The sequence below is a fragment of the Chlorocebus sabaeus genome, chromosome 1, assembly GCF_047675955.1.
Source record: "Chlorocebus sabaeus isolate Y175 chromosome 1, mChlSab1.0.hap1, whole genome shotgun sequence".
Classification (NCBI taxonomy): domain Eukaryota; kingdom Metazoa; phylum Chordata; class Mammalia; order Primates; family Cercopithecidae; genus Chlorocebus; species Chlorocebus sabaeus.
Window position 1 is genome coordinate 18045719 of NC_132904.1, and position 15008 is coordinate 18060726.

Genomic DNA, 15008 nt, shown 5'->3' on the forward strand with positions numbered 1-15008 from the left:
GATCCACCCGCCTTGGCCTCCCAACATGCTGGGATTATAGGCATAAGCCACTGTGCCTGGCCATTTTTTTTTCTTTTTCTTTTGGAGACACAGTCTCACTCTGTTACCCAGGCTGGAGTGCAGCAGCATGATCTCGGCTCATTGCAACCTCTGCCTCCTGGGTTCAAGCAATTCTCCTGCCTGAGCCTCCCGAGTAACTGGGATTATAGATGTGCACCACCATGCCCAGCTAATTTTTTTATTTTTAGTAGAGACAGGGTTTCACCATGTTGGCCAGGCTGGTTTTGAATTCCTAACCTCAAATGATCCACCTGCTTCAGTCTCCCAAAGTGCTGGGATTACAGGCATGAGCCACTACGTCTGGCCAAGACCACATATACAATTCTACTTATTTGATTTTTTTTTTTTTTAAAGACAGAGTCTCACTCCATTGCCCAGGCTGGAGTGCAGTGGTGCGATCTCAGCTTACTACAACCTCTGCCCCGCAGGCTCAAGCAATTCTCCCACCTCAGCCTCCCAAGTAATTGGGACCACAGACACATGCCACCACGCATGGCTAAGTTTTTTGTATTTTTGGTAGAGATGGGGTTTCACCATGTCGCCTAGGCTGGTCTGGAACTCCTGAGCTCAAGCAATTCTCCCCACTTGGCTTCTCCAAGTGCTGGGATTACAGGTGTGAGCCACTGTGCCTGGTCTCAATTCTACTTATTTGAAATGCCCAGTGGATAAAGCTATAGAGACAGAAAGTAGATTAGGGGTTGCCCAGGGTTGGAGAAGATGGCAGAGTGGGGACCGAAGAGTAATGGCTAAGGGGTATAGGATTTCTTTTTAGGGTAATGAAAACATTCTAAAATAGACCATGGTAATGGATGCACAACTCTGGAAATACATTAAAAGCCATTGAATTTTACACTTTAAATGGGTGAAGTGTATGGTATGTGAATTGTATCCCAAAAAGCTGTTAAAAAGAAATAGTTGATGAATAAACAAATGAACAAATAAATATAGGATATAGTTGTTGACTCTTGTTCTTAGAGTTACTTAGAATCATGGACTATTAGAATCATGTAAAATGCCAGACAAGGAACATTCACTCACACATTCACTCATATACTGATTCATTCAGCAGGCATTTATGGAGTGTCTGGCATATATCTAGGTACTATGCTAAGTGATAGTGATTAAGCAGCAAACAAGATTACTATGGATCCTACTTGCCTCTTGGGACATACACACTCACACTTATGGTTCCTTTTCTTTATTTAGAAATTCTCTAATTATTGTCATACCTTCATTCTTAACTTCAGTATTTTTTATTTTTTATTTTTTTAAGACGGAGTCTCACTGTGTCGCCCAGGCTGGAGTGCTCTGTGGCCCAGGATGGAGTGCAGTGGAGCAATCTCAGCTCACTGCAAGCTCCGCCTCCCAGGTTCACGCTATTCTCCTGCCTCAGCCTCCCGAGTAGCTGGGACTACAGGCACCCACCACCACGCCCGGCTAATTTTTCTTTCTTTCTTTTTTTTTTTTTTTTAGTAGAGACGAGGTTTCACCATGTTAGCCAGGATGATCTCAATCTGACCTCGTGTTCCATCCGTCTCAGCCTCCCAAAGTGCTGGGATTACAGGTGTGAGCCACCATGCCTGGCCTTAAGTTCAGTCTTGAAGGATGCTGAGTTTATCCCCCCAGATTTTGGGGCTGAATCTTCCTTAAAACGATCTGAGCCCAGGCTGACTGCAGTGGCTCATGCCTGTAATCCCAGCACTTTAGGAGGCCTAGATGGGCAGATCATTTGAGGTCAGGAGTTTGAGACCAGCCTGGGCAACATGGTGAAACCCCATCTCTACTAAAAATACAACAACAACAAAAAAAAATTAGCCGGGCATGGTGTGCACACCTATAATCCCAGCTACTCAGGAGGCTGAGGCAGGAGAATCACTTGAACCCGGGGAGAGGCGGGGTGGAGGTTGCAGTCAGTCGAGATTGCACCACTGCACTCCAGTCTGGGTGACAGAGTGAGATTCTGTCTCAAAGAAAACAAACAAACAAAAAAATTTTTTTAAATTAAATGATTTCTGCCCAAAAGGGAACGATCATGGAAATTTAAAGCTAACTCCACTTGGCTGCTTTTAAATTACAAGAGATAATCTCCCATACTTTTTTTTTTTTCAGTGAAGAAAAAAATATCCAAATCTCCTTTGGATAGCAGATAAATTAAAATTATAAAACCTGAACTGCAGCTTTTACCAGTGGCCAGTTGCCATCAGGAAAGAAAAGTATCCACTGAATAATGAGGGAGAAAAAACCTACACAATTTTGAGTGTGTGATCACTAAACAGGTTTCGCACGTGACCAGCAAAACTAGGTCATGAGCTGTGAGCTGCAAAACAGCCTGCCCCACCTTGAGGCTGGCGTCTGTCACTGGGAGCGATGGAGCTCCCTTCTTCCAAGTCAGCAGAGGAGTTGGCTGGCACGTTTCAAAAGGAGTGAGGTGATTCTTGGTGCAGTGCAGCCAGTGCAGCATTGTTTTCAGTGGGTCAAACCACAAAGCAGAAATGATGCCATGACACAGGGAGGTGGGAGCATGAGGAGACTCTGAATCTCCTTGTGCTCCTGATCCCCCATCTCTGGATTCAGGCTGACTGCAGTTCTAGTCCCGCCACTGCTACTTACAAACTATCAGTATATTCGCACAACATTGTCACCCTGTCTGAGCCTCAGTTCCCACTTCAGTGAAGTGAGCAGTAACCGTACCCTTCCCTCAACTGGGCTTCATCACTTTCACGCCTTTTTTTTTTTTTTTTTTTTTGAGACCCAGTCTCACTCTGTCCCCCATGCTGGAGTGCAGTGGCACAATCTCGGCTCACTGCAACCTCTCACTTGACCTCTGCCTCCCAAGTTCAAGTGATTCTCCTGCCTCAGCCTCCCAAGCAGCTGGGATTACAGGTGCCCACCACCACGCCAGGCTCATTTTTGTATTTTTAACAGAGACGGGGTTTCACCATGTTGGTCAGGTTGGTCTCGAACTCCTGACCTCAGGTGATCCATCCACCTTGACCTCCCAAAGTACTGGGATTACAGGCATGAGCTACTGCGCCCGGCTGCTTTCACACCCTTCTGGTTTCCAACTGCAACCCTCTTCATCACAAGTCACTGCCAACCCTTGCCCCCTCTTTTCTCAGAATATCCTCTAGGGGTACGTGTGGGAGTGTGGGTGTGTATTTGTGTGTGTGTGTGTTGTTGTTGTTGTTTACCTAATCCTCTTACCACCCTCCAACTCTGTCTTCAGAGCCGGAGGCTCCCCACAGAAACCACAAAGGATCATTTTAAAGGGAAGTAAAAGTTTTTACAAGGATTAGGTGAGATAGTTAAGGTAAACAAATTTAAATAGAACAGTGAAGGTAAATGCATTCAATATGATTTAGGGAAGGTAAGGCATTCTTCAATAAACATGATTTTTGCTACACGTCCATTTGCAACCCTAGCTCAGGGTTTTTTTTTTTGGAGATGGAATCTTGCTCTGTCGCACAGGCTGGAGTGCAATGGCGCAATCTCTGCTCACTGCAACCTCCGCCTCCCAGGTTCAAGTGATTCTCTTGCCTCTGCCTCCCGAATAGCTGGCACTACAGGCAAGCACAACCATTCCTGGCTATTTTTTTGTATTTTTAGTAGAGATGGAGTTTCAACATGTAGGTCAGGCTGGTCTTGAATACCTGGCTTCAGGTGATCTGCCTGCCTTGGCCTCCCAAAGTGCTGGGATTACAGGTGTGAGCCACCATGCCTGGCCTAGCTCAGGTTTTGAGTTAAGTAAGTAAAAGTTAACTGAGGCATAGTCCAATATACTTCATGTAGTTAAAAATTGTCAATGATGGTGAAACCCAACACAGAAATTAGGGGCTTCTAACTATTTCTGCCAAGTCTTGGTTCTGGACTGATCTTGAAAAGCTTCTTCTGGCATAAATAATATAATGTGCCCTTCCTTCAACTGGGGCTTTATCACCTTTATGCCCTTCTGGTCCCCAACCTCAACCCTCTTCATCACAAGTCACTGCCAACCCTTGCCCCCGATATGGTTAGGCTTTGTGTTCCCACCTGAATCTCAACCCGAATTGTAATCCCCAGGTGTTGAGAGGGAGACCTGGTGGGAGGTGATTGGATCACATGGGCAGTTTCCCCCATCTGTTCTTGTGATAGTGAGTGAGTTCTCAAGACATTTGATGGTTTTATAAGTGTCTGGCATTTCCCCTGCCTGTGCTTCTCTCTCTGGCCACCATGTGGAAAAGGTCCTTGCTTCCCCTTTGCCTTCTGCCATGATTGTAAGTTTCCTGAGGCCACGTGGAACTGTGAGTCAATTAAATCTCTTTTCTTTATAAATTACACAGTCTTGGGTAGTATCTTTACAGTAGCGTGAAAACATAAAAATGCAGCCCCTCTTTTCTCAGAATGTCCTCTAGGGTGTGCGTGTGTGTGAGGGGGGATTGGAGGAGTTTGGGCTTTTTCTTCTTCTTCATCTCGCTACCCTCCAACTCTATCTTCAGACCCTGAGGCTCCCCACAGAAACCACAAAGGATCATTTCGCTTCCCTTTGGAAATGCAGAATCTATTATGTTTTGGGGCACATCCCAAATAGACCCCTCTCCCACTGCCAGTTTCTTCCCTAAATGCTCCTTTTTTTCATTTGTATACACTTCAGGTTTCTCTAGGAAGCAGTGGCCCACAGAGAGCTGAGTTGGTTTCAAGAATCCAGGAGACGTACCTGGCTGCTTTCTGAGTGAGCTCCAGCGGGAAATCAGGACACAGTAATTGCAGCAAACAGTGATATTCTTTCATGGTCAGCAAATCTGAAGTGGAAATGGAGAGGAACACATTAGGTCTCTGCATTTCAAGTAACTGCCCTCTTTTTGTTCATTTCATGAGTTTCAGACCTGGTCTTGGTAGAGCTGCTCTTTTAAAAGCAAGTCAGTGTTAAGGGTATGCTAATCTCTAACCTCCAGGTGTGAGATTTTTAAGATCAATATTTCTAGAAAGCTTTTCCTGGGTGGGAAGCATCCAGTTACAACATTTTGGCCAAAGGAGCTTCACTGGCATGAAAGGTGGTCGGGTGAAGAGAGCAAACAAGAGAGGCACCTTCATCAGCCTTCTTTGGGTTTCCCTGTATATAAAAATCTGGAAGAACAAGTCATTTCAAAATCGGTTAAATCTGCTGAAATTCTCTGGCATGGTAACATTTCCCACCACATGCCCAAAGACCATCCACAGAATATCTGGAAGCAGTACTAAGGCAAACAGTCTTGCTGTGTATGGAGGAGAAGAGTATAGCATAGAAACCCACAGACCTCATTACTCTGTCATCCAGTACTGCAGCAGGCTGGCTTCTTTTGAATGCCTGAACACAAATCTGGTCATCCTATTATAGGAAGCCAAGACAAAGGTCCAAGATATACAGTCAAGGTAACCAAATGAGTCCTGATATACAGAAGCAGTGCTTTGGGAGAGGTGAGCCAGGATGAGGCTCTGTGGTCCAGCAGAGAACCTAGAGAGGCGAATCTCAGAGAGATTTATAGGATTCCAAGGGAGAAGAAATACACTGATGCTTAAGTTATTTTGTTGCTGCATGTACTGAAGGCAAAAGATTTTAGATCAGCCAAGGAGTAAGAATGTGCAAGTATTATCATATACCAAAGCATTTCGAATATGGAAGGGCCCAGTGATGCTAAAGTGAGAGCAATCCACCCCGAAGCCTGCCTAACTGGGAGGAGGATGAGTGAGAGGAGGGAATCCAGAGGGCATGGCTACATTTGGGGAATGAAGATGATGATCATAGGCACTTGGTTTCTTTGGATCTAAGTTAGCCCAAGCCACAGGAATCCAGATCTTCTGCCCCTGTTAGTTCGGTTGATGCTTTTCCAAGACAAAAACCCCAAATCTCCAGGGAAAGGCCTGGGTTCCTAGTACTTTTTCATCAAAGCTCAATTCAAGGTGGGGACAGAGAGTTTGACTAACCACACTGCCAAAGTCAGAAACACCAAAGGAACAGACTCAGCGTCAATATAGGTCAAAGGATCAAGATGGTTTTGTGGCACTCTCCTCTTCCCACTCGCCTGACCTCGGGCACAGCCTGGCAGGAGGTCCTGTTCTTCAAGGGAGGGAGTCATCGCCACTCGTGGTCTCAGGCTTGGGGTGAGGAAAAAGGTGAAGGGAAGGGAGAAAAGCCACTGAATCTAATGTGTTCCCACTTTATTCTCACTCCAGAACTCCCCATCTAGAGAGAAGAGAAGAGTGATTTCTGGCAGGGCAGGGAGTAAATAAAGGAAAGTTCTATCTTTGAATCATCAATGCTTTTCTAGGCTAAACTTTGGTGGATATATCTGATAGCATTCTTAGGGAGAGTCAGAGTGTTTCATAGGAACTTACATTTATCCCCCAAATTACCTACAAAATATCCTTGGGAAGATAACAGAATGAAGGAAAATGAAAAAATGAGAGAGAGAGAGAGAGAGAGAGAGAGAGAGAGAGTTACTTGATTAAGAAAGACAATGCTAGGAATCAACATTAGCTTCCTGGTTTCTAGACCCTAGGCCCTCTTCAGGTTTTTGATATTATTCTAACTCATGTACTTCAAATAGTTGCTTCTGAGGACAGAAGAATGATTTACAAAAATCACTGTGTGCTTCTCTAATACAACAAAAGCTCTTAAAAATATGAAAAACAGAATACATCCTGCTCACCACTTCTGGAACTTGACTCTTCTAAATGTTAAGTGAGGACAGTAGTCAGATAAAGAGATTAATGAAAATGTAAGCAAATAAACAACTTTTAATTGTGGAGAGAGTAGTTATATTGTTGTTATTATTCTTCCACGCAGACTCTGTGTTGGGGATGTGGAGAGAGGAGTTCTAATTCTACTGAAGTAGTGACCAAATAATATTAAGGGCAGATGATTTCTGCTACTTCGAGACACTCCTCAGCTGTTGTTCAGTGGGTATTGAGAGAACTATGAGTGGTAAGACTTGTTTCAAAATCAGAATACTGATAAGCATATGGGAGCTTGTTCCCTTTCTGCTCCATAGGCTAGGATTCAAATTTTGGCTCTGTGATTCACCAGGTATGTAATCTTGGGCAAATTGCTTAACATCGCTAAGTCTCAGTTTCTCATCTGTAAAATGCAAGTGATACCGACACTTTTCAGGGTTAAAGTCAATTGTAAGACAGATGATGTCTATAAAGTGCTTAGCAGAATGTCTAGAACTTAGTAACATCAAACAGTGGGAGTTTGTTTTGGTTCTGTTTTTTAAATTCTGGAGGCAAGGAGAAGAGAGGAGGAAGGTATTTGTTGCTGAGGGTTTTTTTCATTTTAAATTTTAATTAATTAATTAATTAATTTTGAGATGGGGGGCCTCACTCTGTTACCCAGGCTGGAGTACAGTGGCATAGCTCACTGCAGTCTTGAACTCCTTAGCTCAAGCGATCCTCCCGCCTCAGCCTCCCAAGTAGCTGGGACTACAAGCATATGCCACCAAGCCCTACTCATTTAAAAAATTTTTGTAGAGACGGGGTCTCGTGCTGTCACCCAGGCTAGTCACAAACTTCCTACCTCAGCCTGCCAAAGTGCTGGGATTACAGGCATGAGCCTGGGTGTTGCTGAGTTTGGACATTTAAACACCTAAAAGTGTTCTGCCTTGAAAGTTCTCTGTTGGGTTGCCTGAGCCAAATCCATTTTGGACACTCTCCTGCAGTGGCCACTCACTGCCTATTCCCATGTGCCTGCTCTGTTCCAGGCTCCCCATTATGATGAACAAGCTAGCAGTCCCCCTAGCTTCTGTGACCTGCATTTGGGCACCAGTTCACCCTAATGCTCCTGTCTATTTTGGGTCCTTTAGATCTTAGAACTGTCCAAGATCTCAAAGGCCCTTCTCGCAGCCCTTTGTGCTCCAGCAATAACTGTAAAGAGAGTGAGTAGTCATGGAGATCTGTGCTCAGCTCTTGAATTAACTCACTTAGGCTGGGTGCAGTGGCTCATGCCTGTAATTCCAGCACTTTGGGAGGCCGAGGCAGGTGGATCACCTGAGGTCAGGAGTTTGAGACAGCCTGGCCAACGTGGCGAAACCCCATCTCTACTAAAAATACAAAAATTATCCCAGTATGGTGGCAGGTGCCTGTAATCCAGCTACTCGGGAGGCAGGAGAATCACTCGAACCTAGGAGGCAGAGGTTGCAGTGAGCTGAGGTCACATCACTGCACTCCAACTTGGGCAACAGAGAAAGACTCCATCCCCCCCAAAAAAAAAAAATAAAAAAATTTAAAAAATTAACTCACTTAGCCTTCACAGCATACTACCTTATGAAGTAGACTCCATTATTCCCAGTACCATTTCACAGATGAGGATGAGAAAGTTTAGAGGGTGAAATAAGCTGGTGAGCAAGGAGAGGAGGGTCCAGGTTAGGGGAGAGGAAGGGGACCTGTCTTCCCTGAGCAAGATCTCAGGCTCGAAGGGAGAGAAGGGAAGCTGATGGCAGGAGGGGCTTAACAATAACACAGTTAACATTTATTGAGCACTTCCTCTCGGGGAGGCACTGATCTAAGGGGTTTACATATGTTACTTCACTAATCTTCACTACTATTACCCTCATTTCACAGAAACAAAAACTCAGATTGTGCACACTTAAGAGGTAGAACTGGAATTCAAACCCAGGCAGTCTGGCTCCAAAGCCCACTCAGCTAACATTGTCAGCACCTTGATCTTATCAGCTATAATGTGTGAGGCTTAAGAGCTTGTTTTCTCCTCTAAACTAACTGCAGGAACTAAATAGCTCCAGATGAACTGGATCAAGGAGACAATTCAAGTGAATTGACATTTTCCACGTAAGAAACCGAGTCTTAATGTTCTAATTACTGTCAACAGCGAAGACTGAGGCTCCAGCACAGCAGCCTCAGTTAGGCCAGAGGACATGGGCTGGGGGACACCTGTGCTGATGGCCACACCGTGGTCTCTCATCCCCATCCTCATCTCATGCCCGCCACTCTTCTACCTGGCACGTGCAGGGGAGTTAAGTATTGTGTATCAATAGACACCTTCTCTAGAAATCTCCCCACAATTAGAAGAGTGTCAGCCAGTAGGTCCTGCAAGTTCAAAGGCAAAGACATAATAAGGTTTTGGTGCAAGATCAAAATCAGAACACTCTCCACAAATTTGTGTGTCTCCTTTCATGGGTGGTCAGACTGCCAAACTTTCTTCTTCTAAGCCTTGCACTAGTCTCACCAATTGTGTGGCTGGCTCCAGACCAGAGGTGTTTTACGCCGTTGATCCTATCTTCTCCAGAGGCAGCACAGCACAGCATTATAGTTAATAGCATGGACTTGGGAGTCAGATTGTTCGGGTCCAAATCCTAGCTTTGCCACTGACTTCAAGTTACTTGACCTTTAAGCTCTCCATGCCTCAGTTTCCCCATTTATGAAATGACAGTATGAACACTGCAGGGTTGTTGTGAGTTAATGTAAAGTGCTTAGAACAGTGTCTGACCCATCATAAGGGCCATCTGTTAGTACTTGCTATTATTATTTTAGAAATAAAGAAACTAGGGCTCAGTGAGGTGTAATCATTTTCTCAAGGAAACAGCTAGGAAGAGGGCTGAGATTCAGACCTAGGCCTAGCACAGGCTCTGAAGGTCCTGCAAGTTCCACTCTAGTAGGTGGGAGCCAGCTGGTTTGTGAAGGACTTCTGATGATAGGATTATTCACACTAGATGACTAACAGACTTTATATCTAAGTTAAACATACAGATACCCTTCAGGCAGGCCACTTTAAACAGCGCAGGGCAGTTGGGCAGGGCAGCTATATTAGTGCCAAACTCTGACTTTGCAATCAGATGACCTGGCTGCAAAACCTGGCTCTACTACTTGCCACCAGCATGACTTAGACAAGCTGTACAACTTCCCTGAACCTTGGTTTCCTTGTCTTAAAAGTGTAATAATTACAGTACCTACCTAATGGAATTGTAAAAGATCAAAAGAGGTAATATATATACTTTTCTGAAAATAGTTAGCAAAGTACTCAATAAGTGGTAGCATTATTTTATAATTATTAACTGAAACTTGAAGTCCTGAAATTAAGGAATCTTTGAACTTAGCTAAAGCAATTAGCACAATGCCTGGTGCATTGCAGTATACATCTATTGAAGGAATGAATACATAAAAACATGCCTCACATAGTGACCCAAATAAAAATTCATAGGGATAAAGTTCTGGTCACTGTATGAACACAGAGATAGGAGGTCTCCAGGCACAGGAGGCATTTCTGCAAACTTACAGGGGTATGGGGAGAAGCCAGTAGTTGTGAAGTGTGAAAAAAGGAAAATCCCCTACATGCTAGGCACTATAATTCTCAGTAAACATGATAAACCATGGCCGGTGTACTACACTTCATGGGCTTGTTGGCCTTCGCACCAAGTGCTCACTTCAATCAGCTTGAATATTTCTTTTCATAAGAATGTATCACCGATTTTCCTTTTTTTTCAGCAGAGTCTCACTCTGTTGCCCAGGCTGGAGTGCAGTGGCACAATCTCGGCTCATGGCAACCTCCGTCTCCTGGGATCAAGCGATTCTCCTGCCTCAGACTCCCAAGTAGCTGGGACTACAGACACGCACCACCACGTCAGGCTAATCTTTATATTTTTAGTAGAGGAGAGGTTTCAGCATGTTGGCCAGGCTGGTCTCGAACTCCTGACCTTAGGTGATCCACCCGCCTCAGCCTCCCAAAGTGCTGGGATTACAGGCATGAGTCACTGCACCAGGTCGTGTCACTGATTTTTCTGTGAAAACCAAAGGAAGCCTAGGGTTCACTTTGCAGAAATTCACTTTATTGCTGTTACAACTCTAGCATGAATACTACTGCTTTCAAGATAAGCAGCGCTCTGACTCAAAATATTCTTCTGTTGGTCATATCCACTCTAATCCTAGAGAGTGTTAGATGAATTTACTTTAGCCAAGAAAATGAATCTAGTCAGAAATTATTGATTCCCAATATATTCAAGGGCTAACTCATTCTCACTTGTAGTTTTCCTAAAAGGATGTCTTTTTGACATCTGGACTGAATTCTTGCTGTGGCAAGTCCTGCTTCTGAAGCTCTGTGGGAGCAGCTTAGTCTTTTCTACATCCTCCTTGCAGACCACCATGCGTACCCACATTTGCTCAGAACTGTGGTGGAAGGTAGTTGTAGATCGGATACCTCTCCTCTTCCTGGGAAATGGTACCTTTGCCAGGGTCACTAAAGAAGACCCATGGAGGAGTGCCAGATGGAAGGAACTGGGGCCATATATTCATTCCTTCAGAGAAAGCCTTCCCTAAAGCCTGAAGTCAAAGACTTTTAGCTCTAAATGTATGGGGGATGAAATGGGGCTCAGTCTAAATTCATTTGTGTGAGTGCCTGCATGTTGGTTGAGTGAGCTAGTGCTGGACAAGAGCTGAAGATAATGAAATGCTATAAGCCATGGGAATCCCAGAGGACTGAACAGCCTCTAGTTGGTTGGCTGCATGATCTCAATAGGACTACCACAGAGGCCAGAGAATACCACAGCCCATGTGTGGACTCTCCAATTTTCAGCTGCAATTGTTTTTATGTTCTTTTATGCAGGGGTTGTGAAGACTCACTCTAAATGACACTCATCCTCAGCCAGGTTGCTCTGCCAAGAGATGCTCGGAAGGACATGGATAGTTCGGGGCATGACCACACCACCCCTTCCAATCCCTAGGGCACCAAGGCTTTGTTACCAGGCCACAGCTGAGTAAATACTTCTCAGTGCTACTCTGTGAGGAGGGGGAAGGGAGTGAGGGACAGTGTGGGGGAAGGGAAGAAGGAGGCAAGACATCTGACAGCTTCACTCCTCATGTAGCAGTTGGTATCACAAGTCACAGAAATATTGCTACCCTACTAGGGCCATGTTCCTGTCAAGCAAAGACCCAGAAGAAGAGAAGGCTGTGATATTCAATTTTATCTCCTCTGGCAGCACTGTTGTTTTATATTACAAATGGAGGGAAATGATAATTAGTTGACTGAATGGGAAATTACCTTACAAAAGGAATGAGAAGCAATGGCCTCGAATGATACCTGTGGGGTAAAGTATTTGGGCCATTATGAACACTATCCTTTGCCAGCTCATTACTCCCCAGAGCATCTACAGTGTGTTCCAATGGCGGCAGAAAGCCCCTTTAGGTTTTTTTTTGAGACGGAGTCTTGCTGTGTTGCCAGGCTGGAGTGCAGTGGCACTATCACGGCTCACTGCAAACTCCACCTCCTGGGTTCAAGGGAGTCTCCTGCCTCAGGCTCTTGAGTACCTGAGACTACAGGCGCCTGCCACCATGCCCAGCTAATTTTTTGTACTTTTAGTGGAGACGGAGTTTCACCATGTTGGCCAGGATGGTCTCAATCTCTTGACCTCGTGATCCGCCCGCCTTGGCCTCCCAAAGTGCTGGGATCACAGGTGTGAGCCACCGCACCCGGCTGCCCCTTTAGTTTTATATTTTATTATGACTAAGCCAAACACCAAGCTAGAAATGTATTTAGTCTATTTCTATTTGGCTGTATCTTTGTTCTAGGCAAAGTGTTAAATCAGACACAGTAACAATTTTATGGCAATGTTTAAAATGAACAAAAACAACTCTCCAGGAACTGTTTATATACAGCAGGTAAAGATTTAAAGAAATTCGGGCATTTCTAACCAGGATCTCAACATTCTTCCCAGGGTCATGTAGGACATACCATGGCAATCTGCTCAGGTTTTAGGAGACCCATGGCCATCCTGAGCCAACACTGGTGGCTTAAACCACAGGCCTGATCTGATAAGAATCCCCTGTACTGTGTCGAACCCTTGGGGGTGTGTTCATCATGATGGGGCCATTAGCGATTGGAGGACCAAGGCAAGGCTTTGTTCTGGGGGAGGTCCTGTCTTAGAAAGTTTGAGGACGTGAAACACAGGCTACACATGACCAGGGTAGGCAGCCGTATGTCACTGTGGAAGGAAGCACCAGTGACAGGAGTAAAAAAAAGCCTCTCTAATAGCAACGGGGCTAGCTACTCTGGCATGGACACAGTTTCCTACCCATTATTGAGGAAATGGAAGGCAGTTTTGGACACCAAAATGTAGAGCAGGATCTTGGCACCATAAGCGCCCAAAGGCTCCGGCAGCCCATCAAAGAAGTGACTCCAGCCTAGAATTTGCACCACCACTCACATGCTCATGCAGCTCCACCAGGTGTTACTACTTCCCATTTTTGTTTGGAAACAGGAGGACAGGGCGGGCCCTTTGAAACGGACACCTTAGGGCCAAGGTATAATTCTCCAAGAAGCAGGTGTTGTTACAAACTCCTGAAACCCATTCCTGTTCTTAATTGAACAGAAATGGTTAAACAGGCACAAGAGCTAAACTGGAGATTAAACCTTAATCCCTCCTAATGGTGAGTAAAGGCAAGAGAAAACATCTCGCCCTCCCAGTGGTGATATACCTCACGCAACCTTTGAAAAAGAGGCAGAATTTTAAATTTCTTTCTGCGGGGGGTGGGGGGGGGCGGGTTTAAGGCCAGAATGAAGGTTTTTATGTTGTTTTAGGGGGGAAAAGCCTACTATAGAGACACATCATGATAGAGAAAAGAACTTGGTCTGACTTCGGCAAAGGATTATACCTATCTGGGCACAACTTTTCTAGGCCTCAGTTTTCTCACCTGTAAAATAAGGATGTTGTGAGCCACTGCACCCGGACTGAAAAAAATGTTTTAATATATATACATTTTAAAAAATAGAAATCTAGGTCTGGTGCAGTGGCTCACGCTTGTAATCCCAGCACTTTGGGAGGCCAAGACGGGAGAATTGCTTGAGCCCAGGAGTTCAAGACCAGCCTGGGCAACATAGTGAGACCTCATTTCCATAAGAAATAAAAATGAAAAAATTAGCTGTGCATGGTGGCACACGCCTGTAGTCCCAGCTACTCGAGAGACTGAGGTGGCAGGATGGCTTGAACCTAGGAGGTTAAGGCTGCAGTGAGCAGCCTGCACCACTGCACCCCAGCCTGGGTGACTGAGTGAGACCCTGTCTCAAAGAAATAACAAATGAAAATCTTGTAAGGAATCTTAATATTTAATATCTATAAAAACAAAGCCTTTTTTAGCCAACTTTCTCTTCAACAGCTCTCACCTAGATGAGAAGTTGAGGAAAGAAGGCCTGAGGTGCTACCTTAAAACTCTAGAGCTCCACAAAGGGCAGTTAGGCAGTTAGGCCCTAACACCTAAGTAGGTCTTGCATAGTGCAATGGTTAAGAGTACAGGCTCAGGATGGGCACAGTGGCTCACGCCTGTAATCCTAGCACTTTGGAAGCCAGAGGCGGGCAGATCACTCGGTCAGGAGTTTGAGACCAGCCTGGCCAACATGGTGAAACCTCTATACTAAAAATACAAAAATTAGCTGGGCCTGGTGGTGCGTGCCTGTAATCCCAGCTACTTAGGAGGCTGAAGCAGGAGAACTACTTGAACCTGGAAGGTGGAGGTTGCAGTGCACCAAGATCACACCACTGCACTCCAGTCTGGGCAACATGACACAGCAAGACTCCATCTCAAAAAAAAAAAAAAAAAAATCAAGGCTCCTGAATCAGCCGATCTGGGTCCAAATCCTGATTCTTCTGCTAACTAGCCATGTGACATTGGGCAAGCCAATTATAAATGAGAGTGAATATAGTAATAATGGTATGAATAATGATAATGCTAATCAGTAATTCTTGAGAGGATTAAAAAATCATTTTTTTTAAAAGGAAGAGATGGTAAATTAAGCTGCTGGTATATGGCACAGATAAGCATCCAATCAACAGTACCTGCTCTTATTACTTTCCTTCATTTAAGGCACACAGACACAGGTGGGATGGCACCTGTGTAACAAAAGGCACAATTTATCAAAGTTCTCCTTCAGCTCCAGCCAGTGGGTGGCTGAAACGATCTTATTTCTTATCTCATGATTATTTTATCATGCCTTT

At 44.8% G+C, this 15008-nt stretch overlaps 1 protein-coding gene across 11 annotated transcripts in view; it reads right to left on the reverse strand.

Annotated features, from left to right (window-relative positions):
• CSTPP1 (centriolar satellite-associated tubulin polyglutamylase complex regulator 1) overlaps window positions 1–15008 on the reverse strand; it is a 226441-nt gene that overhangs the window by 24702 nt on the left and 186731 nt on the right. For all 11 annotated transcript variants that reach the window (XM_037999404.2, XM_007999816.3, XM_007999806.3 and 8 more), the window contains one exon: window positions 4754–4838. In XM_037999404.2, the coding sequence (XP_037855332.1) occupies window positions 4754–4838 (85 nt within the window). The remainder of the gene's footprint in view (window positions 1–4753; window positions 4839–15008) is intronic.